This window comes from Triturus cristatus, chromosome 6 (assembly GCF_964204655.1).
Source record: "Triturus cristatus chromosome 6, aTriCri1.1, whole genome shotgun sequence".
Lineage (NCBI taxonomy): Eukaryota > Metazoa > Chordata > Amphibia > Caudata > Salamandridae > Triturus > Triturus cristatus.
The window spans coordinates 1,539,676,708-1,539,704,041 of record NC_140589.1 but is presented as its reverse complement, the minus strand read 5'-3'; the positions used below and the strand labels follow the sequence as shown (position 1 = coordinate 1,539,704,041).

Here is a 27,334-nt window from a genome sequence, read left to right as displayed (position 1 = left end):
GGTACCAGATGATGTCCATATTACACCTAAGAAATATTAAATGGGAATTTTGACACCGTTCTACAAAAAGCAACGGTGAGGTTACAACAAGTTTTCTTAGATCTACTAAATAGAGTTGGATGTATAAAGTAGGAGTACTACTTGTGTTGCTCACCCCGCTCCCCCTTTTTTCTCTTTTTCCTCTTCTCTTTCTCCTTTTCTTCCCCATTTTTCTTCAATAGTACAATTCATATTAAAAATTAAATGGTTATGGCTTCCTTTTTCTTAATATGTTTTTTTGTTGTTTTTCCTTGAATTATTGAGGTATTGAATGTTTTGTTCTTGTCCACCGAACATGTCCTTAAAATTATATGTTCTGGTTATTCTTAGTTTGTATTATATCAAAAAATTATTTTTAATGGTTTTATGTTTGGAAAAGATATGTCCAGTCAAGTTTATGTTAATTTTGTAATTTATGTTATTGTCCGTCATTTTAATGTATCTTATATATGTTTGTTACAGCCCTGAAGAAGTTCCGTTAATTATCTATATAGGAACGAAACGCGTTGGCTGTCGTTTTGTACAACTATGAAATAAAATTCAAAAAAAAGAAAAGAAACATTTTGGACTTTTGCGTCTCACGTTCAGTGCACCTCCGTATTGAAACATTGTTTGAATCTGTTTACAGAGGCACCATTAGGTGACGGGTGCTGGAGTTTTTGTGCATTAACGGCCTGATAAGGGGGCATTTGAAGAGTGAGGTGCCATCAATTATGTCCGTCACCTGGTAGCTTTTTTGTTGTTACCTTTTCTTCGGAAGACTACGAGAGTTGGCTCTTCCCCACATAACCACGATACTCAAACAAATATACAGCATATCCTCCGTATATAAGCATTTTTTGGACTATAGATGTGTACCTACATATGTGTATTGCTTTGTATAACTGTGTATAATAATTATGTTTTTAAATATATAACTATTCGTTAGCTTGGCTTAACAAATCTACATATTACTTATGGTTATATTATTCTATAATTAACATGTAAATAGGGGACTACATAAATAAGTAACAACTATCTCCAATTGTTTCACTATTGAATTACAACAAAATAAAAACAAATTAACTAAAAGTACAGCAACGCTTGAAAGGCTGAGTTTATTAAATAGAACTTAAATCTACATATATTACCTTCCTTATACATATATACCTTGCATGTACTTTTTTTAAAACTTTTTTATTGGCATTTACGTTTTACAGTAACAAAGCTTGTTTGGATACAGTTGGTAGGATTGCATTACTCGGTTTACAACGTGGTACAGCGCTATTCATACTATGATTGGTCAATTATTCAGTGAGGCGCCATGTCAAGTGATTGCCATAGAGTACTGGGGTACGAAACTGGAGGGGGGGGGGGGGTTCATGGAGCTCAGGGTGCTGTTGTCATATGAAGGATCGGGGCGTTGTATACCCGTTAGTTGGTACATCTGTGCACTACTGGGGGTAATAGGAGACATATGGTCGGGCGTATTCTGACATCTGGCTTTCAGGCGTGTCGCAATGTATGGTGCTAAGCACTAGTGGTGACCGCTCAGCCCTCCACAGGGCTTGGTCGCCCCACTCACTGCTGCCGCTCCTGCCTGCCTTTGCCGCCTCCTGCCTGCAGATTCCTTCGCTCGCTGCCCGCTGCTCCTGGGAATTTCCCGCTGCTCCTGGGAATTTCCCGCTGCCCGCTGCTTCTTGGAATTTCCCGCCGCTGCCTCCCTGCGGTCCCGCCCCCCTGTGATTCCATTCGCCGCCCCGCTCCCGCCACCCAGCTGCTCCTCCCTCCCGGCTCCTTACTTATGACGCCCCCAGAGCGACCGCGCAGCGGGAGCGCAGATTGAGCACCGAAGGTGCGCCAAAGTTAAGTCCGTCTGCGCTCGTCCGTGCCTGGACCGCGCCCAGCGTCAGACCCCCTGGTCCTCGCCCTCGCCAGCACACCCTGCACATCTACGACGCCAAAACCCTCCACGCACTCAACGCCGGCCGAAACACCGCCTGCTACCGAGCCACCCCGAGACGCACCCACGGACCCTTCACCTGCCTGACCTGCCGCTTCACCGGCCTCCGACCCAACACCGCACCTGCTAAACCGAGCCCCAGCAACAAACACCTGATGTGCATCCTGCTCAACACCCGCTCCGTTCACAGGCATGCCGTCAAACTCTGGAACCTCCTCGACTCGACAGCACCAGACATCGCCTTCCTGATGGAAACCTGGATGAACGCCTCCTCAGCGCCCGACGTCGCCATCGCCGTCCCAGAAGGCTACAAAATCACCAGGAAGGACCGCGTCAACCAGACAGGAGGAGGCATCGCCATCATCCACAAGAACACCATCCGCATCACGACCAACTCCGATGACACCTTCACCTCCGCCGAACACCTCCACTTCCAGATACACACCGACCCCAAGACCACGCTCAGAGGCACCCTCGTCTACAGACCACCGGGACCACGCACACAGTTCAGCGAAGACATCACAGAATTCGACAGCCCGCACGCCATCAATTCCACCGACTACATCCTCCTGGGGGACCTCAACTTCCACCTGGAGGACAACAAGGACCGCAACACCACTGCTCTGCTGGACAACCTGGCCAACCTCGGACTCAAGCAACTGGTAACCACCCCCACCCACTACGCCGGCCACACGCTTGACCCAGTCTTCTCATCCAGCAAATACGTCCCCTTCAGCCACTCCACCAATCTCCAGTGGACTGACCACAGCTGTGTCCACTTCAGCTTCAGTAAAACGACGACCCACCACCACCCTCAACAAGCCCCCCACAGGAGCTGGAACAAGATCACCGGCGACCAGCTCACCACCTTCCTCAGCCAGAACCCCCCCCCACCAGCTCAACGGACCCCAACGAAGCCGCCAACAACCTCACACAGTGGATCACCAACTGCGCAGACGCCCTCGCACCACTGAAGAAGAACCCCTCCAGCAGACGCGGAAGCAAGAAAGCCTCCTGGTTCACCGACGAGCTCATCACCTCCAAGAAAAACTGCCGCTCCCTGGAGAACACCAGGCGCACCAACCAGACCACAGACAACATGACGGCCCTCAAACACGCCACCCGCAAACACCACCAACTGATCCGCGCCACAAAGAAGACAGCCTTCAAGGAACGACTGGACAACAACACCCACAACAGCAAGGAACTCTTCAGCATCGTCAAAGAGCTCTCCAACCCCGACGCCGGAAACAATGACATCACTCCCTCGCAAGACCTCTGCGACTCCCTTGCAGCCTTCTTCCACGACAAGATCGCCAACATTCACAACAGCTTCGGCCCACCAACCACGAACCCCACCACCGAACCGATGACCCCCACCGCCACCCTCCGCACCTGGACCCCAGTCAGCACCGAAGACACAACACGCACAATGAACACCATCCACTCCGGATCCCCTACGGACCCCTGCCCACACCACATCTTCAACACGGCCGACCACATCATCGCACCCCACCTCCGCGACATCATCAACGCCTCCTTCAACACCGCCACCTTCCCGGAGTGCTGGAAACATGCCGAGATCAGTGCCCTGCTGAAGAAACCAACTGCAGACCCCTCTGACCTCAAGAACTACCGCCCCATCTCGCTCCTCCCGTTTCCTGCCAAAGTCATCGAGAAGACCGTCAACAGACAGCTAGCCGCCTTCCTCGAGACCAACGGATCCCTCGACCACTCGCAATCCGGCTTCCGAGCCAAGCACAGCACGGAGACCGCCCTCATCGCAGCCACAGACGACATCAGATCCCTAATGGACAACGGGGAAACTGCAGCCCTCATCCTCCTGGACCTCTCCGCAGCGTTCAACACTGTCTGCCACCGCACCCTGGTACAGCGCCTGAACAACACCGGCATCCAGGAGAAGGCCCTGGAGTGGATCACCTCATTCCTCGCCGGAAGAACCCAGAGAGTCCACCTACCCCCGTTCCGGTCAGCGGCCACCGAAGTCATCTGCGGCGTTCCACAAGGGTCATCGCTCAGCCCCACCCTCTTCAACATCTACATGAGCCCCCTCGCATCCATCGCACGTCAACACAACCTCAAGATCATCACCTACGCCGACGACACCCAGCTGATCCTCTCCCTCACCAGCGACCCGGACGCCGCCAGAGCCAGCCTACACGAAGGGATGAAAGACGTCGCCGAATGGATGAAGAACAGCCGCCTGAAACTGAACTCAGACAAGACGGAGGTCCTCATCCTGGGATCATCGCCCTCCGCCTGGGACGACTCCTGGTGGCCCCCCGCCCCGGGAGCCACCCCCAAGCCAACGGACCACGCACGCAACCTAGGCTTCATCCTGGAGTCCTCCCTCTCGATGACCAGACAAGTCAACGCCGTCTCGTCTTCATGCTTCAACACCCTGCGCATGCTTCGAAAGATCTTCCGGTGGATCCCCACCGAGACCAGGAAGACGGTCACCCAGGCCCTCGTCACCAGTCGGCTGGACTACGGGAACGCCCTCTATGCCGGCACCGCCGCCAAACTCCAGAAGAAACTCCAACGGATCCAGAACGCCTCAGCACGACTCATCCTGGACATCCCCCGACACAGCCACATCTCCGGACACGAGAGACCTGCACTGGCTCCCCGTCAACAAAAGAATCACGTTCCGACTCCTCACCCACGCACACAAGGCCCTCCACGACCTAGGCCCCAAGTTCCTCAACAGCCGCCTGACCTTCCACAAGCCCACCCGCCAGCTCCGCTCCGCCAGCCTCGCTCTCGCCACTGTCCCCCGCATCCGCAGAGCCACCGCCGGAGGAAGATCCTTCTCCTACCTGGCAGCCAAGACATGGAACTCCCTCCCCATCCACCTCCGGACAACGCAAGACCATCTCGCCTTCAGGAAGCAACTCAAGACCTGGCTGTTCGAGCAGTAGCGTTCCAGAACATATGATAAAAATCTGCTTCCTGTGAGTGACATGTAGGGCAGAGGAACTGGGTGTCTGGATAAAATCTTTGGAGGCGGGTTGGATTCAGATATGCCCTATGTAGAATATAGAATGGTATATTTTTAAAGCATGCGTTTCTAGACATCTTCACGGGGTATTCGAGAGCCCTCTCCCATTCTCTCATGTAAGGAGCGCCCTAATTTTTCCTCCCTGGTAGTCCGTAGGGTCTGTTCGTAAGTTCCCTTATGGCTTTATAGAGCCATGTGGTCAGGTGTCGCTCTACTCCCATATATAAGATTGTGTGGATGACCGGGTGTGTGGCGGGTTCCCCTGTCGAGAGATCTTGATATAGTCGGTAACTGTCGAGTAGTTGGCGATGAAGTAAAAACTGGCCAGGGGGTAGATCGTAGTCGCCTATGAGTCGTTGGAACGGTCTTAGCTGTCCGTCCTCGAATAGCGACTCTGCTTCGGCAACACCACCGTCCATCCATGTGTGGAGCATGTTGGGCGCGTAATAGTGTTTGTGTTTGGGCCATCCGACCAGCGGCAATAGCGGAGAGTATGGAGGCTTCCCTAGTGACATACGGTGTATTCTTTGCATGCACTTGCGTGCCACCTCTACTTGTAAGGGGTATGTCCATCTCGATGTAGTTCCTGGTACTAATAGGCGGCGTAGTTCTGGGATGGGCATCCGGCCGGTTGTGGTGTATGTTTCACCTATGTGTCTGCCAGCCGGCCAGTAGGATAACCACTGCAGTTGTGCCGCGAGGAAGTAGGATACGAAGGACGGGGTGCCTAGTCCCCCTTGCGTAGTCGGTAGTTTTAGTTTCGCTAATGCTATTCTATGTCTGCTGTTTCCCCTTATTAGAGAGCTGAAGAGTGAGTCTAGGTATCTAAAAAAGGTTCTGGGCGGGATTACTGGCAGATTCATGAAATAGTACAGCAGCCGCGGAACTATTATCATTTTGGCTAGAGCCACCCGGCCGATCGGGGCTAATGGGAGGTTTCGCCAAAATCCAACCGCTAGCCTGACACCGGCCAATGCCCTACGGCGATTGCCGTCAAATATGTCGGTTGGGGAATGATAGAGACCAATCCCGAGGCATCGGGGGGGCCTCAGGATTCCAGGCCACTCTTTGGTCATCTATCCAAATGTCCTGGGGGGGGAAGGTTCGGATGTAATGGGTATACTATGGATTTATCCCAATTCACTCTCAGCCCGGAGACGTCGGCAAACTCTGTGGTGAGCGTTGCCCAAAGGGGTGTGAGATCCGTGGTGACGTCTCGTATATATAGAAGAAGGTCATCTGCGTACATGGAGACACGGTGTAGGAATGCCCCAGTGTTCCCCCTCCCGGCGCAGCCGTATAGCCAGGGGATCTACTGCGAGGGCGAAGAGTAGAGGCGGTAACGGGCAGCCCTGCCTCGTGCCCCTGTGCACCGCGAATTCCGGTGAGATGTACCGTCCGATGCGAATACGCAAGGTGAGTTTGGTGTATAAGAGCCGTGTGTACGCCGTGAGGGTGGGACCAAGTCCTGCTCATTGTAGGGCCGAAAACAGGAACTGCCAGGTGAGTGTCGAAGGCCTTCTCAAGGTCCAGGATGAGGCAAGCTGCCCGAGGATACGCGTAGCCAACTTGATCTTGAACATGGAATAGTCGGCGTATATTCTGGGATGTGTTCCTGCCTGGGACTAAGCCGCATTGGTCTGGGTGAACCAGCGGCAGTATGATTTGCGAGTATCTGTCCGCTAGCATCTTACAGTCTGTGGACAGAAGTGTGATGGGAAGGTAGGAGGCCATTAGCTGGGGATCGCGGTTTGGTTTCATGAAGGTCACGATAACGGACTCCTGGAGGGATCTCTTCAATTCTCCAAGGCGATCGCGACCATCGCCACCAGTCGGGGGACCAATAAGGGGGAGAAAGTGGTGTAACAACTCTAGGGGGAATCCGTCTAACCCTGGAGCCTTGTTACGAGCTAGGGCGTGAAGGGCTTGGATAATGTCGGCAGATTGTATCTCCGTATCCAATGTTGTCCTGTCTGCCCTCGTGATTTTGGGGATTGTCAGGGGGTCGAGGAATTGGTCAAGTAGGCCCTGCTCGGTCGGTGCTGGATTACAGTAAACCGCCGAGTAGTATTGATAGAATGCCGAGAGGATCTCATCGTGGGACCGTACAAGGTTTCCGAGGGGGTCTATTATTTCTGTTACGGGTCTCACGTCAGTGTCCTGTTTGGCTAACCATGCCAATAGTGTACCAATTTTGTCCAGCTCTTTATGCATCCGGGTTGCATATGCTCTAAAATTGTATCGCCTGAGGTCGACGCAGGAGATTTGATATTCTGTCTTGGCGTTAGCCACTAGTGTCACTGTTTCATCGGAGGCATCATCTCGTTTAGTAGCGGTGGCAAGTTGCTTTTCAGCTTCGGTGAGAGTCTGTTCTAGTGTCCGTTTTACCCCGGCTATTTGTTTAATGCATTCTCCCCGAGCCACTACATTGAATGTGTCCCACTCCACTAATGTCGAGGACGCTGTCCCTGTGTTATTGGCGAAGAAGTCCTGGATACTTTGTCCCAGTTCATGCTTGAAGGCTTGATCTGTTAGGCAGTCCCGTGGTAGTCGACATGTGGGGAATGGGGGGTGTGGGGGTCTCCAATGAAGTCGCAGGATGTGCTAAAATACAACATAGAAAGCAGGCCAAAGATTCAGTGTCCCATCAGTAACAGCTCAGACTCGTCACCATAGGGGAAAGACCCATCGAATCTATGCACAAAGCAGGTGTACTTTCTGTGCAAAACCTGTACAGACCCCGATACGGGTGTGCAAAAATAGAACAGTATCAGATCATGAACATCTCAGACCAGGAATGTAACCCTGTGCGGCCGGTATTTGTCATAATGTCTGATAACGCAAACCTCACCAGATAAAACCAGAAGGGTTAATCTGTCATGGGCAACGAACGTCACACCAGAAATTAACAAATCCCTTACCTGGTGCCAATCACCACACCAGAAGGAACCGGTGACCACGCCACGGTCGTATACAATCACCATAATATCTCAATAATAATAAGTGAAATCCAACACCAATGCGGTATTGAAAATTGAAAATTGTTAAAATTAAATGTACGAATGTCGCCAAAGCACTCGATGGCACTGTTCATCTTTGCTCAAAGGGCAGCACAAGTCCTGATCAGCTTGGAGTACATCAGCGCCCACTGGTTACGAGTGAATGTGGGCCTGTCTGAACCTGGGGGTAGAGGTGGGAAGAGTCTTTGCAACTGAGCTATGGCCAGGGAGGGATTTCCTTTTACACTGACAACATTCAGTTTCACTTTTTTTGTCCTGACATTTATAGCAAGCCCGGCAAACATTCGTAAATATAATGAGAAAGGCGGGCCTGCTCCAGTGCTAGAGAGCAGGAGGGTAGAGCAAAAAAGTATTGACGTAATAAACAAGAACAGACGATTCAAAGCATAAACCGGTAAGCGAGCATGAATAAAATGGGAAAGGCAGGCCTGCTCCAGTGCTGGATTACAGGTGGGGAGAGAAACAAGCATTGGCATAGCCAATAGGTCTCGCTTTTGGGACCTTGTAAGTGTTTAGCCATGCCACAGTTGCATAACTAAATACTTATAACGTCCCAAAAGCGAGACCTATTGGCTATGCAAAGCGGCCCTGCGGCCGCGAAAGTGAAAGCGATCACGATCAAACATCAAAGCTGCCGCGAAAGTGAAAGTAATCGCGGTAAAGCGCGGCGCGCACATGCACTGTAGCTCTAGGCTAGCCTGGTAGCACTTTTTGGACCCCTCTCAATAAGTCTCGCCAGACCAGCGCATGCGCTGGGTCAGGCGAGACCTAAAAAAGCATTGGCATAATAAACCAGAACGGGCCAAAGTATAAAATTAAAGTTTTGCATCTATGTCCACAGAGATAACAGCGTGCTGAGCCCACTGCACTGGGGAAGCGCTGTAACTTTAAAGCAAGGGTTGGTGGAGAAGCTTGAAAGAAGGTCCACCAAAGTGCATAAGAGAAACACAGGGCACAACAGGAAATAGAAGCCCTACAACTAATAGAAATGAGGAAAATTAATGTGACAAGCACATGGACCAATAAGAAGTGATGGCAGGATGCAAGTCCCTTTTAAGACGTATTAAATACAATAGATTTAATAAGCACAGAACCCACGCTGCGCAGGCGAAACCTAAACATTTTCCTTCCGCATTAGAACATGGACACTCCCTTAGCATGCGCCTACAACGTTTGACAAGGAGCGAAATTCTTACAGCTAAATTCAAGCTTTGCTTATCAATCAATAAGCTTTATTCGACAGTTTAGTCATAAAAGCACATTACAATCATAACACAGAAACATATAAATTACCTAAAATTTATAAAACTAGGATTAAATTCATAATACAACCGTCGCTAAAGCTAAAATCCGCATAAATTTTCTCAATTTAGGGTATCACATATGTTCAAATTACTATTAAAATTCCCTACCTTGGGGCTAGCATTTGGTGAAACTTTTACAATTTGCAGTTGATCACTATACATTACCATCACAACTCATGGCTTTAGCCCGTATACCCCAGGCCCACCCTAGGAACTTGGCCATTGCTATACAGATAAGGGGAGCAGTATCGGTACTCAGAATACGAAAGGCTATACGATAGTTCCTAGTACCCAATAACTTACAAACGGGTTTTATCCAGATCTTCTGGGGTATCATATACATTGGGCAAAAAAATAGCAGGTGTTCTACGGATTCACAAACCTTGGTGCATCTATAGCACTTGTCACTTTTGTTTTGGGCACTCCCCCACCCAGCTGTAAATTCTGCAACCGGTAGGGTACCCACCCGTAGCTGGAAGTATAGCTTGCGGTCCGAGGGCCTCTCTATTATATCCCAATACCTCTCAAGCAATGGACTAACTTTTAGGTCTAAAAAACGACCTGTTAGGTGAGCAGAAAGTCCTTGAGTTGTTTCGATCGTAAAAACCCATTCCCAGTATATAGCTTTCAGCTTGTCCTTACTAGGGAAAGTAGCATTTAGTGGGTCATTCCATAATTCGATCAAACCTAAACTACCCAAAAGAAGTTTAATACTACGTAGCCAGTGTATGTTGTGTGATGAATCATTTTTTAGTATATCACTGAAGCTACTCTGGTAATGTGCAAGTTCATCAGTGCACCAGAGTCGGCGTCAATAGAGTAATGGACGAAGCTTTGTAAGGTAGGCCAGGGGCTTTTTCCCTAAGTCTAGCAGTAGAGGACGCAATGGAGTGCTAGCAGGAAGGCTTGTAATTTTGCGTAGAAATACATTTTCAAGCAACGTCAATTTATTCAGGTTGCTAAAGCCCCAGAGTTCAGACCCATATAAGCATGAACTCAGTACCATTGTCCCATATACTTCAAGGACTGGTGAAATTGGTTTTGTATATGAGCTTTCGAAACTAGTTAGAAGAGCACCTGATTTTTGTTTGTGTAGTAGTGTAGCGCGGTCCATTTGGGAGTCCCAGCGCATATCCTTCTGTAATGTAATGCCCAAATACGTGAAGGAGGATACCTCCTCCAGGGGCAAGTCGTTCATAAGAATTTTTCCCCTGAATGATTTATGTGCGTTGAAGGACATAAACTTCGTTTTTTCAGCAATCCCCTTATTTTACAGAATTCTTCGAAGCGTCCGAGTGCCTTCTCCAGACCGCTTGGGGTCTTAGAGATAATCAGCGTATCATCCGCAAACATGAGGATTGGAACACGGGTTCCAGCCAAAACAGGAGCATCAGTGGGGGTCTGTGAGAGAAAGTCGACCACCCCGTTGACAAAGAGCGAGAACAGGGTTGGTGCCAAGACACAACCCTGCCTCACACCCCTGCCAACCGGGAAGTGTTCCGTCACCTCTCCCACGTCCCCCCAGCGAACCCGAGCTACATTACCCTCATGGAAGCGAATGATTACGAAAAGAAGTTCTGATTCAAGTCCCATTTCTCGCAAAATTTCCCAAAGTTTTTTCCGTGGAACCAAATCAAAAGCCGCTTTAAGGTCCACGAAAACCGCATATAGTGCGCCCTTGCCTAGAGTTACCGTCTTCCAATATAGGATGACAAATCGGAAAATTTGATCTATTGTGCTTGTTTTCCGACGAAAGCCTGCCTGCATTGGACTTAAAATATCCTGCTCCTCGATCCATAATAGGATCTTCTGTAGGAACAAGCGGGCCACAATCTTCTGCATCGAGTCTATTAGGCTAATTGGCCTATAGTTGGCTGCAATAGACTTGTCCCCCTTTTTAAATACGGGGACAATTTCTGCACCTTTCCACGAGTCAGGGATATCAGCACCCTGTGCAATTGCATTTGCAAGGCGCATAATATACCTGCACCATAGTGGTCTGTTGCCGATAAACACGTCTGCAGGGATACCATCCATACCGGGAGCTTTACCCTTAATCACCTTATCTAAAGCCTGGTCCACATCTTTTAGAAGAAATATTGCTTCCTCATAGTAGGTGTGGCGGTAGGTGACATCTGTGTTTACTTCGTCACTTGGTACTGCATACTGTGGTTTAAAATGATCAACCCACGCCTTCTTGGCCACATTATTCTGGGGTCGCTCTGGTAGCCCCCCCCGTCCCATTTATATATGTCCCAGAATTGCTTGCTATTCCTGGACTTGCTGGCATCTAAGAGGTCTTTCCACTTTTCATTATCCCATATCCCTTTTGCATCTTTCAGTGTCTTCCTATAGTGGGTCCTGGCCAATCTTACCAAAGGTACGTCTTTCAACCTTAGGGCACTGCCAAGTTCAGCTCGTGCCTGCTTACAATCATTGTTATACCAACCCGCAGTGTTACCTTGCTTGGAACAGCTTTTGGAGGTGGTTTTAACAAAATATTTTTTCAAGCCCTCAAAAAGTTTGTTGTGTGCTACCACCACTGCCTGGTGGGAACTCGTATTTCCTACCATTGTTCCAGAGGGTTGTAAAGCATCAGTGACTTCTTTATTCAATGCAATCATGGTTATTGGGTCTTCTTTAATCCTGTCCCATTTTAAGTGACGCAGATTATTGGACAGAAATTGATCCGCTACATGAGTCACTTGCTGAGATAGTTGTCTACCTTGAAAGGGTAAGTCGAATTGTGCTACTAGTGGATGGTGGTCGCTCTCGATTCGGTTAATTACATCCATATCAATAAGATGTGCCCAGAGTTTTACATGGACAAGTAGATAATCTATACGACTCACCCTGCGACCATTATCAAAGGTGTTCTTTGCAAGTTTATCAGACTTACTTCTGCCATTTGTGGCCCTCAGCTGATTAGTAAGACACAGACCTTTTAACTGGATTGCTGCATCTGTCCATCTTTTTATAGGGGCAATCTCTAAGGGGGGAATTCCCCAGCTCGAGTCTTCCTCTACAGTAAACTGTGGTATGTCATGGCCAAGGGGCTCATAGGTGGTGTTAAAATCACCTGCTACTACTGGTAATATATTAGAGGGGAGGAGATCCAGGGTGTCTTCAAGTTCTTGTACTACTGGAGATTTTTTCCCCCCCGGAAGGCCACGTGCGTACACATTAAAAATTTCTATTTTGAGACCGAGCTGTGAGGTTATTCGTATTGAAAGTATGTCATTGCTGGATCTAAGTCCTACTTTTATATGACACCTCATGTCTTGTTTTACCCATATGGTTAATCCGCCCGAAGGGCGGCCTCTTGTGCTTTTTAGCGCAGGAACATAAAAATGTAGGTAACCATTACAGTGGATAGGGTCTATTGACCAGGTCTCTTGAAAGAGGCAAACGTCATGTTTTGTCAAAAAGTCCATCCAATCTGGATTATACATTTTTGTGCCCAGTCCTGCAATGTTCCATGATAAAGTTGACACAATACCATTTTCCCTAATTACCCCCAGGTTACTAACTGGGCTCTCTAATGGAGTGTTTGTGCTACCTTTCTTAGCGGGGTTCACACTATCATTCATACTAGCAACCATGCTGGGCTTGGAGTTCACTTTGGCAACTTTTCCTAGAACACTTACACCACGCGGGGAGTATGTCGAGCAACCAGATTTATCACCTATGAATTTTTGGCGTACCACCCCTGACTGTTTCATGTCAGTTGATAAAGATGCAATATGCAGATTTACTTCTTTACTATAACAGCAATCACTGTCATGTACATTTATATTTATACAATTGCATATATGATCTTTCTTAAGGAAAACATTGCCTGGCCTAGGTGGCTTTTCCCCAACCCCGAGACATTGTCAATCGCAGACTTCCAAACCGGAGGACCTAGCAGGCCCATGCTGTGCATTCTGATAGCTATATGGCCTGTCTTCATTATCTGGATCTGTTTGCCCACGTAAATCTAAGTTGGACTGTTGGTGACCACAGTAAAAAAAGGACAGAGGTAATGAGAGGATAGGTGTGCTAGAATTCGACCTTTGCTTATCACAATGTACTGAACACTTAATTCATGAAGGAGGTACCCTAGCCAGTAGAGGATGAACGGGGTAAATGTTTCTTCTATCAGCCGTGTGGTCCTCTCCGCTCACAGTACAGGATACCCTCCTTCTCCTGAGCCTCGGGCAGCTCAGTGCCCCCAATTAACGGTTCATAAATGGGTATTTTTCAGAACAAAAAGGTATGGGAACTGTTACCACAAAACAAAGCAAAGCTAGGGATTGCTGTTCCTAGTAGTAACTGCACACTTTAGACTCAGCACTACTTGCACATTTCAGCAGGGCAGCCATATTAGTAAAGGTCTGCATTAGCTCTTTTTCAAAGGGATGGTAAAACTTAACTGGAAAGTACTGGCACTTGACTGGAGGACCACCAGGGAATAGAGAAGCTCTCCATAGTTACTGTGCTTTTAATGGGTCAGTGGCAACATTCTGCTACAGGTCTGCGATTATCTTCATGGAAAAGAATCAGTACTTTCTGCAATTAGCAGATCTTTAGTGCTGTAATAATTATATCTCATCCTCATTTAACATCACCTGGAACAATCAGCAGCTTAAATTACTGTTTTGACCTAAGGCTAAAAGTTTGTGTCAAGACATGAATGTGCATCAATAGAGGTAGTGGAAAGTCACCTACGGAAAAATCACTTAAATCGTTGAGAAAGTCAATACCCATTGAAGAGATATGGCTAAAATGTAAATATAAGTTGGTTATTTCACCGTTAGGCGTCGCGCCGAAAAAGACTAAGGTAGAGTTTTGCCAGATATATATCACTTTTCTTGTTGAAGATTCAATCAGTGAATGGCTCTATATCAGGAGGACGACAGCGTGGTGCAATAATCTACTGTGGATAATGTATATCAAAACTTAATAGTGTAGGCAGAGGTCTGATAGTTGAGATGTGCAACATTAATTTGGCTTTTAAATTGTTCGTGGAACACGGAGGGCTTTTCTCTTTTAGTTATGGTTTGATGATTTACAATTTGATGGGTTCATCGTTGTGGACTGGCCATAACCCATGGGTGGATCCATGTCATGTGCAAGGTTCTGGGAAATTTAGGGACCGATATATGAACACCCATCCATAAAACCAGCAAAATGTGCAATTTGTAAACACACTGGTTTGCTAATAGGTGCACAATTTGTAATGTACCTTGGGTACTAATAAGTCACAACACAAATTATTCATTCACAAGGGGTAGCAAAATGGCCTGCCTAATAAATACTAAGTCGTAAGGTCGCTATTTCTGCCGCCTAGTGATTAGCTGTGAATGAAGGGATGGAGGCCTGCAAGTGACAGCAGATCGTCGTCCCTGCATTTGCCTTCCCCAATGACATTTTTTTTTAAAAAAGCAAACCGTTCGCCTAAAAGAAACAGGAAATGTTTATTAAGTAAAACAATGCTTTCCATTTGAGAAGACATGGGTGGGAGCAGACTTTGGATCCTACTGCTGCCTGAAAAAACAGCAGACCGAAGAACACGGATTCACTTCAAGAACAGGGAGGGCAAGGCTGCCTCAGGCTACAAACCATAATTCAGTTGAGGGGGGACAAAGTTGCAATGAAAACACTTTCGCTAGAAAAATGCATGTATTACTGGGGCGCTTAAGCTTTGTGCAGGGTAAGGCAGAAGCAAAATAGAAGTGGGAAGATGAGCGGATGTACATATTTAAGTCAATAGGTAAGGGTTTTTCCTCAGTTTGTTGTTTCGGTGGAATTCTACAGGAAATGCTCTTGGGGTTATGAACATGGGAGGAGAAGAAGGGGCGTAATATTTTATAAAAATGGGTATGACAGAAAGTTGGGAGTAGGAGGTTGAGGAGGCAAATGACTGTAGAAATTCTGTGGGAATCAGTATGGTTGATATGTTTTTAGGTAGAGCCTATAGTCAGCCCGCAAGTGCTACTCTGGTGAAGGTCTGTGTATGTGAGGGAAGCCACGCCCACTCCCCCACCCATATTTTTCATTGGCTTGTGTCTTTGTCCTTCGTAAACGCTGTCTTCTGATTCATTATGAGGCTTGTTAGTCCCTCCTTATTACAGCCATGTCGTCATTTGTACTCTCCCATGGCTACTGGCCCCTTTACTTTGAGTGTTACACTGTACCCGGTATTTAGACTGAGTACTATTTTCTTTAATGAGGTTCTCCTACTGCCTTCTCTACTACCCCCTCCTTCCCGTTGTCCGTGCTTTCCCCCACCTCCCCCAGCCCACTCTTCTGTTATCCGTGTCTCCCCACCCCCTCCTGTTTTCCGTGTCTCCTCGGCCCCCCACCACCCCTCTCGTTGTCCGTGCTTACCCCCCCACCTCCCGTTGTTCGTGATGAGTTCTACTTTCAATGCAATCGGTCTCGCGTAAAATGCAAGTCCTATTGCATTGCAAATGCTTGTCCTGTGAAGCAGACAGTACTATTTAGATTTTACATGCTAAGACTGTTTAGGGAGCTTTTCAGTTATCTGAACTTTTGCAGTGAAAAGGGAAGGGGGGACTACAGTTGAAGGAGGTTCCCTACAGAGGGGCTGATGTGCAGATCTGGCAGAAGAAGTCAAAGACCAATAGGAGGTGAAAAGTGTTCTTAAAGAATTCTGGAGAGAAGGGTATTAGTCTGCTTTGGAGGGTTTAGTTCCCTTTTGGAGTTCTACATGCAAAAGTTGCTGTGTCCAATTTTCAGCTTTTAAGAGTGTTGAGGTTAACCTTGGCAAGTCTCGGTGTTCCAGGTTGGCAGCATAGTATACATTATTTCCAGATTGCAAAGTGATGGAGACTAGGAAAGATTTATTTTTTCATTAAGGCCAGAAAGGTAGGCATATTGGGCAATGACAGCAGAAATGGCCTTGTTTCAAAGCAGGAGAGTTACACATACATTTGTGTGGAAAAAGGAAAAGTAGTACGGCAACTCGTACCGATATATGGGGAGCCTAAACAAGATGATTTCCCGAGTTCTGTAGTCACACCCTGCCCAAACCAAAAAGCTCACAGAGTAAAGAATTGGCTAGTAATAATGAAATCACCCCAATGAGCATGGGGACATAATTGCTGCTCTCAGATGGAATTTATTTGGTTTGGAGACTTAACAGACTAAGGACTAATATTTTGCGGGACCCCTAGTATGTAAATAATGTGGAAAACACATCACTGAAGAAGAAGTTTGAAGTAGAGGTTAAGATTTCCTGGAGCGGACGGATTTTGGGAGCTGCACAAAAAGTATATCCTTGGTGTCTAGTAAACTAGAGGCACTAAAGAGGCCTTTGAATCTAAAAGAATATAAAGGACCTATTGGATTCTGGGCACGACTAATGTGGATATCCCAGAATGGTCCTTGGTTAGAAGGTAAACCATAATATTTAAGAAGAGTTTTTAAAAAATTGTCAGATTACGGAATTTAGTTTCTCCTCCAGATTAGAAAAGTGCTGAGGACTCGCCTCTTTAAAAAAACACTACATCATTGGGCAGTAACTCAACACAAACCAGCTGCCCCTCATGTCTCCTGCAGTGTGTGTCACTGGTTTGACTTCGTAGAGCCCTTCTCTGCCTTTTGGATTGTGCAATAGAAATAGCAAATACATACATACAGGTTTATATAGTGTTTATGTGACCTGAGTCTTACCTGAATACCAATATTGCAGAGATCTGGAATTTCTATTGCCCCACGCCCAGGGCATATGTTTTTTGGGGATGGAAGTCAAGGACAGAAAATCGTCAGGTTATTTGGTTCACAGGATACACAGGTTCAACACCCTGCAGCACAAACTCTTAGGGTACCAGTTGACAGTGTCAGTAGGGAGAAAGAAACGTATACGATGCTCAGAATTGTATATATGGCTCATTAATGCAATGCCTTTACTTCTCGGGTGAGAGCTCTGAGGAAATAGAGCGAGCAGGAAACTTGGTTTGCATCAATAGTGCACCAACATAAAAAGGTGTAAATGTTTTTGCAAAATTTAACAATGTATGACTTTTTAGAATGGTCCTTTATTCTATTCAAATACATGCTGAAGAATGGGAAAACGATTAGTGATTTTACTTTAAAAGTAACCAGTGCACCCAAAACATATCTGCAACTTGGAAAACATAGACAAAGGTTACATACAGTTTAACTAAACTACTGTGCACTTTTAAGGACAACTTTCAATGTCATTTCTCTAAACCATCATTTAATTAAACGTGTTTAATATATGACAATATCTAAACAAAAAATAAAAACTGGAGAATCAGCGTAAAACAAATATAAGCCTCATTCTTTGAGAACGTCAACAAATTGCCCCTGCAGGTCTATGGCTTTACATTGGTGCAGTTTAAAGACATTCACTGAGTTTCCTCAAGTAGGCCTACAAACCTGTGGAAGTTTCAGGTTTCAAGGCATACTCATGGCAAACTTTTATGAATTCAGCTTTACAAGTGTGTATATTCATGGGGACGTCTCCCGAATAAGCGCAAATTCACTTTATTTAAACGTTTTATTTTTTCTTGGGTGAAAATCTCCTTTGCTAGTTTCTCCATGGGGGTGGGGAGTGTTACATCTTAGAAAACGTTTTACTAATCTTGTCAGGAGTAAATGTCCTAACCTTTCCAGCCTGAGAAGGATTTGGAGAGGCGTTGGTGAACACCCATAAAAAGATGTTATGTTATGTTATGTTATGTTATGTTAAATGGGACTTTTATAGCGCAACGGCTACTCCAAAGGAGTGTCCCGGCGCTTTTGTGCTCCAGACCAAAGAAAGAGCTGGAAAACATAATAGTAAAAAGAGCAGGGGCCTAAAGAGGGGGCAGATTATCCAGTGAACAGCCAGGTTTTTAAGTCGTATATTTGGTGTGCAAAATGTAAGAGGGCAGTCCATGCCAGGAGCGACCGTTTCCTGCCTACTTCTAGCCCAAGTGAGAAGATTTGCACACGTGTCAATGTTTACATGAGTAAATGTTTGTATGGAATGAAAAAAAAAAACTTTTGTATGTACAAGCATTGACAGCCCACAATAATTCGACTGACAAGACTTTGCAAGGTTGATATTTCATCACAATTATGGAAAACAAGGGAACCATGCCATAAGAAGATTTAGTTATCTTCCCAAGAATTTTACAACGTACTTAATTAGAGAATGTCAGACTGGGAGCAATTTCCTTTATCCACAGTTGATCAGGAAAGCACTAGGCAGCAAGTTGAATCTGACTTTATTTACAGTGACATTTTGTGAATTTAAGTGAATGCTTAAAAGTAAATTTACCAGAGCAATTCACTAGACGCTTCATCAGAAACTAAAGCAGGGAAGACAGGAATGATATATAATGAAAACAGTGTTTGGCCCCCATATAAGCCCTGGGACTTCCAGAGAGGATATTATAGCTCTGGTATAACGAGAACACTGACATAATGGGTCACCTCATTGCAAAGCACCAAATGGACGAGAGGACTTTTTAGCAGGACAAGCAGATTTCTGAAGCATAGCCCCTTGGGTGATTAAACATTTTATATAATTCAAAACCCCAGAGAATGGCACCCATCCCATGGAGTTTGAGACTCACGTGCAGAGTTTCTTGGACCTTGGTGAACAGGGTACACCATTTAGGAATGTATGATACTGGTTTATGTGACTGAATTGCACGTTGCACAGTGGGCAGTATGTGGACTTACACAGGTTTTCAACAAAAGAGTTATGCTGTTCCTCTGAAATGAGAGTCAGATACCCGGTAGAAGTGGGTAGGTCTACAGACTACGTGCTACTGGCACAAAACACATGAGGAACCCCCTCGTATTTATAATCTACCGGGTACTGTGATGCCTGGTTAGTCCATGGTTCTGGGTAGTTCCAGTACAACCAGGTATCTGACAAACTAGTCGTATGGTTGATGTGAATGTGTGCAGCCACAACACCATTTTAGTTTAAGGTGTAGATAGTATACCCCATTGTTTGGTCCTGACGAATCGCCCGCAGACTATTCATTTGGCGAGAAACATGTTGACCTACTACCTATAAGAGAGCCATAACCTGAGACATAACCTCAGCCTAGCGCCTTATATCTCTTGTTTTTACTTAGGGTAGGAGACCCTTTTGATTAAAGTTGTTGTCGCAGGTACTCTCAACCTTAATTTACATTCACTTCAAATACACATTAATTGACACACACCAGGTCCCTAACCCCCACTTCACCAAATGGCTGTTGGAAAAAGATCTCCGGGTATTGCACCACCGACCCGACGAGGAGCAGCCCGATGATGAAGCAGGACACCCGACAGGGTGTGTGATTGCATTATAATCCAATAAAATGGATTCCCAACCTTGAACCACTCTGGCCAGGTTGGTTTAAATTCCCTGTATCTGACTCATTTCAGAGGAACAGCACAACTCTTTTGTTGAAGACTTTTCATGGGCCTTTATGCTGGACCTTTCTAAAAGCCGTTTGTCCCCCCTTTGAGTACTGACTTATACAGGTTAGCAACAAAAAGACATGGGACCCGAGCTCGGTCGTTATTGTACACATTAGGAAACCAGGGTTACACCCGAGCATGTTTGTTTGGATGAGCTCTACAGAGGGTTGATGCTAGAAGGGGCTGTCAAGAGTTATGAATATTACAACTTGAAAAGTATTCTATGGAGGAGCAGTCATGCTTTGTTACTAGAGAGATTTCAGCCCTAAATCCAAAGCGTCCCCTGTGTCTTAATTCAATGAAGAGTGGATTTAAACAACTTAGTGTGATCACTTTAGAGCATACATGGTTTAACATAAATTCATGTTCTCACTTTTAAAAGTTAAAGACTAAACTAAAAAAAATATTTGTGAAAACCCTCAAACCTCAGCAATGTCATGTGCCTAGAGTTAATGTGCTGTTTCAGTGCGCTTCACAGGTGTTCTTACGTACGACAATCAAACGAGTGCACCAATTTATATAATCAAACAGCTATGCAAATCGTGTACATTATGTACCAATTAAAAAAGCATCCAGCAAATTTCTGAAAAACGAAACTCCAAATAAAGCATAATCATTTTCACAACATACATTAAACACGCGAATTAACACACCGATTGCAACGAAGTGCTTCTTGGTGTGCAAAAGTTAAAAGAGCTCAGGCATGCAGGCAGGCACGCCTCTTCCCTCACCGTCACCTGCCTGAGAGAGACCCTGTCACTGTGTCTCTCTTGCTCCCCCAGTAGGCAGCCCTTAACATACTGATCGACCTGTACGGCGCTTTAGCTTGTAGGCACTCTCACCTTCAGGACTTTGGTCACGCCGTTCTTCTTGTAGATCCCGTTCCTCGGGATGTCGCCAAGCTTCCCGACAGGGCAGCAGTGCCCGTTGCTGAGGGAGTGGTGGCGCTGGGAGTCAGCCATGGAGCTGCCAGGGAGGCGCGCTTGCCAGGTACACAGGCAGGGAGTACGGTGTACGGCGGCGTCCCGGAGGAGAGGGTCCGGAGCAGGCAGAGAGTTCCGGGGCAGCCACAGACAGGGGCGAGGCTGAGCTAGAAGGGACCCAACCAGCCCGTCCGGCTTTTCCAGCAACAGAGGGCGGGGGCTCAGGCTCGCCCTCCTCTAGTTCTCACAGGGACCGTCACCTTTGCACACCTCCTGGGCGGCGCAGAGCTGGCGTACCCGGGTCACCAGGCAACGAGTGCGGGCCTGCGGCACCCGGACGTTGCCACTGGTCGCCATGCTAGCCCCGTGCCGGCGCACCCGCAGGACGCCTCACCGCGCTAGTGCCGCAGCAGAGACCCTCCGCATGTGGGCGGGACAAGGGGGGAGGGGAGATTAGGACATTTAAACACACGCGGTTCTCCTAAGCGCACCAAACTCTCTTGCGGTAATAGGGATACGCCCAAGGCGAGGGAGTTAAGCTCCCTGGAGGTGCGGGGGTTACACAATCGCCGAATTTAAGGTTTACACAATCGGAGAATTTAAAGAATGAATATGGGCAGGGCGGCGCTGAAGGGAGTTTATTTCCTGGATAGTTAAAGCCAAGTGTACAAGAACCTGGCAGTGACCGCAGCAGGAAGAGCTCTGGGTATCTAAAGCTCTTGACGTGCCTTCGTTTTTGAGTTTTATATAAGGCGAATTCAACCCGAAGGTATTGGTGCACGTTATGCAGCACCAGATACATTACAGAAGGTCAAGTTCATGTTCTTTAAGCCTGGGGAGATGAAAGTGATTGCTGAGAATCACAGAATGATGACCCGACGCCGAGACTCAAAACCGGTTCTCCAGGTCAAAGTCGGCCGCTCTGTCCATAACGTCACTTCATTATCTCGAGAGCTTCCTGCTTTCATGAGTACCTTGCAATGAAGTATACTTTTTATTACATTGCATGCGGCATATACACGTAATAATTATTAAAATAATCTAATGTTTCTAAATGAGCAGAATAAAGAAAATACAGCATGTGTCTGTTCTACTTGAAGAAAACACAGATGTAGGACCCAATAGTTTTATGTTCTATTTGGATAAAATGCTGGTTCCTGGCCTACATAAATCTCTGTGCTCTTAAGGGTGCAGGTTAAGCGCTGAAATGCCAACCAAACCCAAAATAATATTAGTGTGCCCGGGATAGGCAGAAAAAAAGATGACCAAGTTTATAGAATACTCAATTTAAATGATGATGTGCAAAGCCTTCTCCCCTGTTTGTGCTGTCACATATGTATTTTATGCAAAAATTCCTCTGTGACATTGTGATTTTCTGCAGAGACTGTCCTCTGTCGCGATGCACGCACCCTGAATTCTTGCAAGGCTGGCAACTTCCTTAATGATTTTGTTTTTGAGCTAATAACACTCAGTATTCTGAGAGGTATAGGTTCATTTACAAATCTCAGAGCGCAGATTGATTTTAACTAAAAAAAAAAGGCCCAGTTGGAGGTGCTTAATATGAAGACACTGGGACCAGTTGACCATTTTCTTTGGAGTACATTGCGATTGGGTGCTTATACCTGAAATTTCCAAGATCCGTGCATAAGTAGTTCATCCAGGGCAGGCCATTTTTTCTTTGCTTTTGGGATATGTATCCCCGTTTTATTTCGCTACAAATTTAAGACTAACATTTCCAGAATGTAAAGAAAAAAAAACTGAACTGGGTGAGCTACTCGAAGACCTGGGAATCTCGAGAGCTCTGCGGCTGGTTAATTGTGCTGATCGATCGAGGAAGGTATCCTGCCTCCGATCTTGGCATTGGCAAGTAGTGCTGAGGCGCATCTGATCACCCAGCAATAGCCAGTGGTCCAATCACATCTAGAAAAAGACGTGACGCTATTCACAAACCACTCCCGTGGGACAAACTGCAGGAACTAAGGTGTGTAGGCTGCAGAACCCTTATCTGCGGGTCACATGCAGTGCACACTGGATGCTGTGATTAACCTCTTTATTTACAGATTAGAGAAAGATTACAAAGTTAATTAACTGTAGGCCTTGTTGGATTTGGTGACCGGCGCTGCGGTCTGTTAGGCCGAGTAGGCGCAGTTAGCAACACCACTGAACAGACACACACACACTCGTGATAGTAGTAAACTACCCGGGCCTAGTCCCCGGTTCCTTTATTTTAACCTATCTTTCCTCCTCCCCCACCCCTAAGGCTCCCCCTCTCCAATTTGCAACTGTTTACAACCCTTATACAATCATTAACTGTTGGACTTTTAATCCTGTAACCGCTTACCTATTTCTAAAACATCTACCTAAATAAACATCTAATTAACTTCCCTTTATTGCCTGTTCCTGAATTAACTTGTGGCCCACCATACATTTAACCAGAAAAACCTGTAAAAACCCTAGAAAACACACGCCACTCAGAAGAGTCCTCCCCGTGCCTAACTTATGACTTTTCTGACCCCTCCAACCTAGGCTGCTTCGGATATCTTCTAATATTGAAGGATCTATCTATGATCTCTTTCATCTGTATCAATTACAATTCTATCCATAAGCTTGACAAGTGTACACCACCATCCCAGAAAAGAATAACCACTGCATACTTTAATTCTGGGTGTTCTACTCTCCCTATCCCTTCCTTTGTACAAAAATTCCTCATTTTCCTATTAATTTCTCTCCTCACTTTGTCAGTTGCCGCGGGCCTTTCTGCCCCTCTCCACTGCCTCCTGGGAATAAATTCTGACCAAATGATAAAACACCCTGACCATAATTGTTTGATTTCTATCAAATCCCACTTCATTTGTTTGAGAAGCGCCAAACCTTTGCACACCACCAGGTCATTCTCACCCAGGTGCACAATCAATACATCTGGACAAACGTTATTTTTGATGCATTTGTTCAAGAACGGTATGAGCTCGTGCTAGCGCATACCTCCCTTTCCATGCCATGAAACATTGAATAATGACGCATCTAGCCCAAGGTTCACACCTTTCCCTTTTTGAATTTAATGTCACTTCTCCCATTTAACAAAAGAGTGCCCCACTACTCATATAGACAGTTCCTCTGAAGCTGGCCCAGCCACTGCACCTGCATAGACACAAGCGTAAGTAAGAGTACACTAAACATCATCATTCCCCATCTCCCCCATTTTAATGTATGTTTTAAAACAATCCTATTTCCACCTCCCCAAGCGCATGATCCTGCCCTCCCCCAACCCTGTTTTGCCGCATCCTTCGCAGCCTTGATCCGGAAAGAGTGAGTGCTGTACTTCCCCGGGCTTCCCCCAATAGCCTCAACGCTCTCTGCATCACCCAAAACAGCTGAGCTGCTGTGACCTCCTTTCCAGACACCCTTCTAAACACGCCCCCATTGACTGTCGCCAAAATGCCCTTCAGAGAGCCCCCCCATTTCACTGGGCATACCTCTGTATCCTCTGAGGCTCTCAACACTACCCCTTTCCCTCTTCCGCTTTGGTCCGTCTTTGATTGTTTTATCTTCACCTCCACCACCCCTTATGTCATGTGCACCTCCCTCCATGAAGACCTTTGTGTCCTGTTCTGCCCACCAACTCTGAAACCCGAAAAGCCCCGAAATACATCAAAGACATTAATGTCACGAATAGTGCTGTCTCCTCCTTGTTCCTACAAATCCTTGGTATCAACTGTAAAATGGCCGCCAATAATGTGTCTAGAAACAAGCCTCCTCTTTCGGGGCCTGGCCCCCTTTTCTCCTACCCAGCCTTCCAAGATTCGCCTACCTAGCTCGCCTGCTGAAGGTGCATACCCCCACCATAGCTTACCCATAAAGGCCACACCTGCCAACTTGCCTGTAATCGTAATTCTGGACAGGCCCCTTTCAATCATATCCAAATAAACTGTACTACGTCCTCCTCTCTTACCCACCTGTCATGCCTTTTCCTAACCCCGTCAATAAATTCCAGCCAAGCCTGTCTATATGCCTTCCTATTGGAGAGAGCCAACGACCCTACCACCAATTGAAGCATCCTCTTACTCCGATGGACCACATCCCCACCGGCACTGGTGTCTTGCAGTTGTCCGCCTCCATGGCCAGGCGACCATGGAACCTCTCCCACTGTGAACGAGACAAAGCGTCTGCAATGTCATTGTCCACCCCTGGCACAAGTCTGGCTTGAAAGGTAATGTCATGTTTCAGACACAGTAGTACAAACACTCGCATCAACTTAAGTACCTGTGCATCCGTAGCAGATTGCCGATTAACCACCTGCACCACTGCCATATTGGCTACCCTGAAGACAACCTTCTTGTGTGCCAGGTCCTGCGTCCATACTGTTGTTGCTACCATTAGTGGGAATAATTCCAAAAAGGCAATGTTCCTGCCCCTATTCTTCCAATGTATTGGCCACTCTTCTGTGCACCATCTACCCTGCCAATACAGTCAAAACCATGGGCTCCTGCTGCGTCTGAGTATATGTGCATGTCCCACACCCATTCTTTGGGTGCCACCATTGGGATGCCACTAAAGTCCTCTAGAAATTTTCGCCACATTCGTAAATCCTCTTTCGTCCCTGCAGACAATCGCATGTGGTGATGTGGGCGTGTGACCCCCACTAGGGACCTGCCCAGTCTCCTGCAAAAGCTCTTCCTGCCCGTACTACTCCACATGCAAAGTTAAGGTGTCCCAGCAGCACTTGCACTTCCCTGTCACTTTTCATCCGGCCAGCATGTCATCAATCAGCATGATCATGTTCAATTTTTTGTTTGTCGGCAGGCGTGCTTCCATGGCCAACGAATCCAGTTCAATGCCCAGAAATGACAACACCCTACTCGGACCTTGTGTCTTCTCTGGTGCAAGGAGCACTCAAAGTAAACCCATGAGCTGTTGAAAACTGTTCAACTGTTGTTGAGAGTCCGTTGAACCGGGCCGACCCACAAGGAAGAACTCATCAAGGTAGTGTGTCACCGTCACTTTGCCCATCTGCCATGTGAAAACTCATTGCAAAAATGAGCTAAAACGCTCAAACAGTGTGCATGACATGGAACATCCAATAGACAATGCTTTGTCCACAAAAATTTGTCCCTCAAACTGTATTCCCAACAATTGGAAATCCTCTGGGTGTACCGGCAGTAAACTGAAGGCTGACTTAATGTCACACTTTGCCATCTCCGCACCTTTCCCTACCGTCTCCACTAGTGCCCTGGCTACATCTACTGACGAGTATGGCACTGATCTCAAGTCCTCTGCTATGTAATCATTCACTGAGGATCCCTCCGGCCAGTATAGGTGCTGAATCAATCAAAATTAATCGGGTTCCTTTTTGGGCACCACCCCAATCGGTGATATTATCAACTCTTTGATAGGAAGGTGTCCGAATGGTCCTGCCATTCACCCGTCTTCAACTTCTTTGCACAGTTTGTCCCACACTGTTGCTTTGGGTCCTTTAACTGACCTCAAGTTCTCCGCCCACCTGGCTAGCCTTGGTTCTAGTACCCCAACTTAAACCCCTCCCGGAAACCCTGGCTCAATAAAGCAGCATCCTCCCAACAAGGGTAGTGTGCCAGCCAGTGCTCTAAGCATTCCAGCTTAATGAGCATACAAGCCTTTTCCCGTGGACCCTTGTGTTCCCCTCCCTCCCCTGCCCCGCCCGTCTGCTGTCCCAGCTGGCCTTGGAAGGAGCTGTTATGCTGGAAACCTTGGTTAGTTACATAGAAAGGGTATACCCAAAATAGTCTCTGGGACCTGGGTGTGAAGCAGTACGTAAGGACAGTGGTCCCAGAAAGTAACAATACAATTTAAGAGCTCAAAGAAACTATACAAAAAACACAAATCATAAACCACAAGGTATTGGTTATACTCAGTGTTTTAATTGACACTGGGCATCACTCTCTTAGTGAACAAATTCATGTTATTACAAATATCAATGTCCCTAGACCGGAACATGGTGAGGGGAAAGAAGGGAAGGTGGGTAATGGTGTTTCGTGAGGATATGGAAGTGATTAGAGAAGGTAGTGTCAATCAAAAACAGTACATTAATCCGGACATATGAGGCTGTACCATCAAGCCTATGAATCTCAATCTTAGAAATAATAAGCAGCCATGGACACAACAGTAACAAAGCATGAAATATCTGTTGGCTATGCTGGCTTTGCGGTAAAATGTCGACATTTCGACCCCTAGATACTGTAGGCAGTTTAATCCCTTACGTCAGGGTCTTCATCAGGACAGGGTGCGGGGGTGAGGGAGGAGCGAGATCTAGGGATGGACATGGAAAAACTATATTTAGCTAGCGGCATCAAGGCAAAAATCAATGCATAAAAAGATGGCTTGGAACTAAAAAGTCATAATTACCAAACGGACTCTGCACACTGGCTAGGGGCTAGAACGGGCGCGTAGCCTCCTAAGGTGGAGAAGTGAACGAACCCCCTTTAGGGAAAAAAGTGCAGGATAGTATGGAGCCAGGTGGGCTTGGAAAGTATATGTTAAAACAGGTTTATGGGGCAACATTGCAGGTGAAAAAGCGCTAGGGTAATGTGTCGTCCGAAGGCTCAGGAATTAACACCATCAATGGTAAAATTAGAGGAGAAAACTCGATAGAGAACCTTACAGAACGAAACCCA

At 46.6% G+C, this 27,334-nt stretch overlaps 1 protein-coding gene across 2 annotated transcripts in view; it reads right to left on the bottom strand.

Moving 5' to 3' along the window:
* SPTLC3 (serine palmitoyltransferase long chain base subunit 3) overlaps positions 1-21,611 on the bottom strand; it is a 638,325-nt gene extending 616,714 nt beyond the window's left edge. Inside the window, exon 1 of one of the 2 annotated variants that reach the window (XM_085612694.1) lies at positions 20,607-21,611. In XM_085612694.1, the coding sequence (XP_085468820.1) occupies positions 20,607-20,726 (120 nt within the window). In that variant the 5' untranslated portion in view covers positions 20,727-21,611. The remainder of the gene's footprint in view (positions 1-20,606) is intronic. The other variant, XM_085612695.1, reaches the window with a different exon arrangement.
* Between the last annotated feature and the right edge of the window lie 5,723 nt (positions 21,612-27,334).